At 47.9% G+C, this 3,466-nt stretch overlaps 2 protein-coding genes across 2 annotated transcripts; both read right to left on the reverse strand.

Annotated features, from left to right (window-relative positions):
* Positions 1 to 615: 615 nt before the first annotated feature.
* Positions 616 to 930, reverse strand: LOC105420899 (uncharacterized). The gene has a single exon (XM_011626239.1). It carries the CDS (start codon positions 928 to 930, stop codon positions 616 to 618), a length of 315 nt encoding a protein of 104 aa, XP_011624541.1.
* An 18-nt stretch (positions 931 to 948) lies between these two features.
* On the reverse strand, positions 949 to 1,311 carry LOC148782813 (uncharacterized). The gene has a single exon (XM_088860357.1). It carries the CDS (start codon positions 1,309 to 1,311, stop codon positions 949 to 951), a length of 363 nt encoding a protein of 120 aa, XP_088716483.1.
* Between the last annotated feature and the right edge of the window lie 2,155 nt (positions 1,312 to 3,466).

Below are 3,466 nucleotides of genomic sequence, written 5' to 3' on the forward strand. Positions count from 1 at the left end.
CCCATATGTTGGCCAGACAGGGAGCGAGGTTCACCTGTTGTAGGCAGGCCCTAGGTCGCTTGGTGCGGACCTTTGCTTATGGATAGTACTTTTTCAAATATCTGTCATTAATTGGAGGCCTGGCCTCCCCCCCTTTGGCATTGATCAAGAAATATGCACTGTTAGGGAAAACCTTCTTTATGACGAATGGGCCTACTTGCTTTGGTTCGAATTTCCCCTTTGTTTGGCCATGGGTAGCGATGGGCCTCTTTACTACCAAAACGAGCTTGCCCTTCAAGAAGGCTCTTATCCTATTGGATCAATCAAAGGCCCTTTTCATACAATTTTTTTAGCCTCAAGGATCTGCTGCGCTCGGTGCCTGCCTTCATCGAGCGCGTCAAGCTCTTGGCAGCGAAGAGTAGCCCGTTCTTCACTCCACATTCCATAGTGGAGGGGCACTCTTACGGATGGCAATTGGATTTCCATCGGGACAATAGCCTCACCTCCATACACTAGTTAATAGGGGGTGGATTGTGTTGTTCCTCGGGATGTGATAAGGTGGGCCCAAAGAGTTTCAAGTAGCTTCTTGTGCGAATTTCTCTTTGTGGCAGAGACAGACTTCCTTGGGGCCTCACATCACGCTCCGTTGAATGCTTTAGCAAGGCCGTTAGCCCTTGGGTGATACATGGTCCAGTACTTCCATGTGAACCCAAATTTCTCAGCTAACCTATTGATCTGGCTACTGCGGAACAAGGGGCCATTGTCGAAAATGATTCGATCGGAAACACCGAATCGATATATGATGTGGTGGTGGATGAAGTCAGCCACCGCAGTGTCAGGGACCTTCCTGAGACGGACTGCTTCGGCCCAATTAGAAAAATAATCGGTTGCGGCGAGTATGGACTTATGCCCCAAGGAGGAAGGAGGATCGATGGGGCCTACGATGTCCATGTCGCAGTGGGCGAAGGGCTAAGATGCTACCATTGAGTGGAGAGGCTCGGGTGGCTGGTGAATGAAGTTCACATGGATATGGCAAATTGGGCAAATTTTCACGAATGCCAATGAGTTTGCACTCATGGTGGGAAAGTAGTAGCCTATCCGCATGATCCTGTGGTACAGCATGGGGCCTGACTGGTGCATTCCGCACACCCCAGAATGGACTTCTGCAAGAACCCGCTTTGCCTCATCGTGCCCAGTACATCTGAATAGCATGTCGTTGTAGGAGATTAAGAACAGAGTAACATCTTGGCACACAAATCCTGTGGTGGATCTCCGGATGATGTTACGCTCAACGGGCTCGTTGGGCAATCGATTGTGTAGTAGATACGCCATTATGGGGATGCATCAGTCAGTTTCCTGCTCAATTTCTGCACACACGTGGTCTGCAGCCAGGCATTCTTCACCCCTGCCCATCTTCTTTACGGTCATGCACAAGGTTGAGGAGGTGGGCGAGCCTTGCACACTACTAGCATCTGCTGCGGTCGAAATGGAGTAACACCATTCGAGTAGTTCTCTTGCCTGATGCTCCGCTTTGGGGATTTCTATGAATTCGGCACACCTCCATTCCATGACCCATATTGGCATGGAGTTTTTTAACGGCATCTGAATTGTAGCTCCTAACTTGGCAAGCGCGTCTGCCTAAGTGTTGAGCCTTCGAGACAAGTGCTCGAGAGTCACTTCATTGAGTTTAGCGATTAGCGACTTAGCAACGCCAAAGTAAGTTTTGAGGCTCTCCCTCCTTATGTCGTACCTTCCTTTGAGTTGCTTGATTGCTATCTCAAAGTCATCATAGACATTCAAGTGTTTCACATCTAGGTGAGAGGCAATCTCTAGGCCTATGATGAGTGCTTGGTATTCTGCCTCATTATGCAACCCCACTCCCGGGAGGGAGAAGGATAGGGGTACTAATCCTTTCTAGGGAATGATGAATACCACTCTTGCACCGCCTTTCTCCAACTGGAAGATCCTGTCAGAATACATCTTCCAGCTGCAGAGGCCTTCGACATTGAAGATTTCTTCATCCGGTAGGTCTTCAGTTGTGGGGGTTCCTGTCGCAAGCGGATGAGTGGCTAGGAAGTCTGCAAGGGCCTGACCCTTGACAGCCCTTTACGGTACATATGTGATGTCATACTCCATGAGGAGTAGTGACCACTTGGTGAGTCAGCCCATAAGGCAAGGGCGTGATAAGAGATACTTTATAGGGTATGCACGAGAGACAAGCCAATTCAGCTGCTAGTGCAGGTAATGTCGCAGCTTCAATACTACGAATATGAGGGCTAAGCATGTCTTTTCCATTGGAGAGTAATTGACCTCTGCTCCTTACATTTCAGGCCTCGGATAATACAAAGCCATAATATGAGGGCTTCGAGTGACTCATCGAGCGTGGCATGTATAAGATGAGGGGCCTCCCGGGGATGGGTGCAGAACTAGGGGATTGAGAAGATAGCTTTTGATGCTGTCAAAAACCGCTTGGCATGCCTCACCGCATTTGAAGGGGACCTCCTTCATGAGATGGGATAAGGGTTGGCATCTTCCTACCAGTTTATATATGAATCTCCTTATGTAGGCCAATTGACCTTCGAGGGAATTGAGTTCCCATAGATTTCTAGACGGTGGCATCTTTTGGATGGCTTTGATCATGATGAGCTCAATCTCCACACTTCTGTATCGAATAATGAAACTTGGAACCTCCCTGATCGCACACTAAAGGCACATTCCAAGGGATTCATTTTGAGCTGATGGAGGCAAAGACTCGCAAAGACTCTGTCGAGGCTCGCTATGTGGCTCCCCCTATTATTCGATTTGACTACAAGGTCATCTACATAGCACTCGACTTCCTTGTGTAGCATGTCTTTGAAGCTAGTAGTCATGGCCCTTTGATACGTGGCCTCTGCATTCTTGAGACCACAAGGCATAACCATGTAGCAGAAGACACCTTTTGGTGTTAAGAAAGCTGTAGATTCCTTGTTCTCCGGGGCCATCAGCATCAGGATATAACCAGTGCAGCCGTCCATAAAAGAGAACGCCTGACAGTTGGTGGTGGAATCAGTCAGCAACTCTGTAAATTGGAGGGGGAAGTCATCTTTAGGGCAAGTCTCTTTCAAATCTCGGAAGTCGATGTAGACCTTGATCTGCCAATTCTTCTTTTCGACCAGGACTATATTAGCCAGCCATTTAGGATATTTTACTCTCGAATGAAGAGTGTTGCTCTAAGCTTTTCCACCTCCACCTCAATTTTGATTTTGAGATCGGGCCTAAACCTCCTTAGCTTTTGTTTGATAGGCTTGCATAACAAGTTGATGCCCAACCTGTGGACGGCTACGTGCGGTTCAAGATTGGGCATCTCCTCATAATGTCAAGAAAACACATCCTAATTGGCTTTCATAAATTCAACATATTCCTGTTTTTCTTGAGGTGACATAAATGCAGAGATGAAGGTGGGTCTCGGGTCGGTCTCGCTATCCAGATTTATTTCCTCCAAATCGTC

Source organism: Amborella trichopoda, chromosome 3, assembly GCF_054954075.1.
Source record: "Amborella trichopoda isolate Santa Cruz 75 chromosome 3, AtrichopodaSantaCruz75HAP2 v2.0, whole genome shotgun sequence".
NCBI lineage: Eukaryota > Viridiplantae > Streptophyta > Magnoliopsida > Amborellales > Amborellaceae > Amborella > Amborella trichopoda.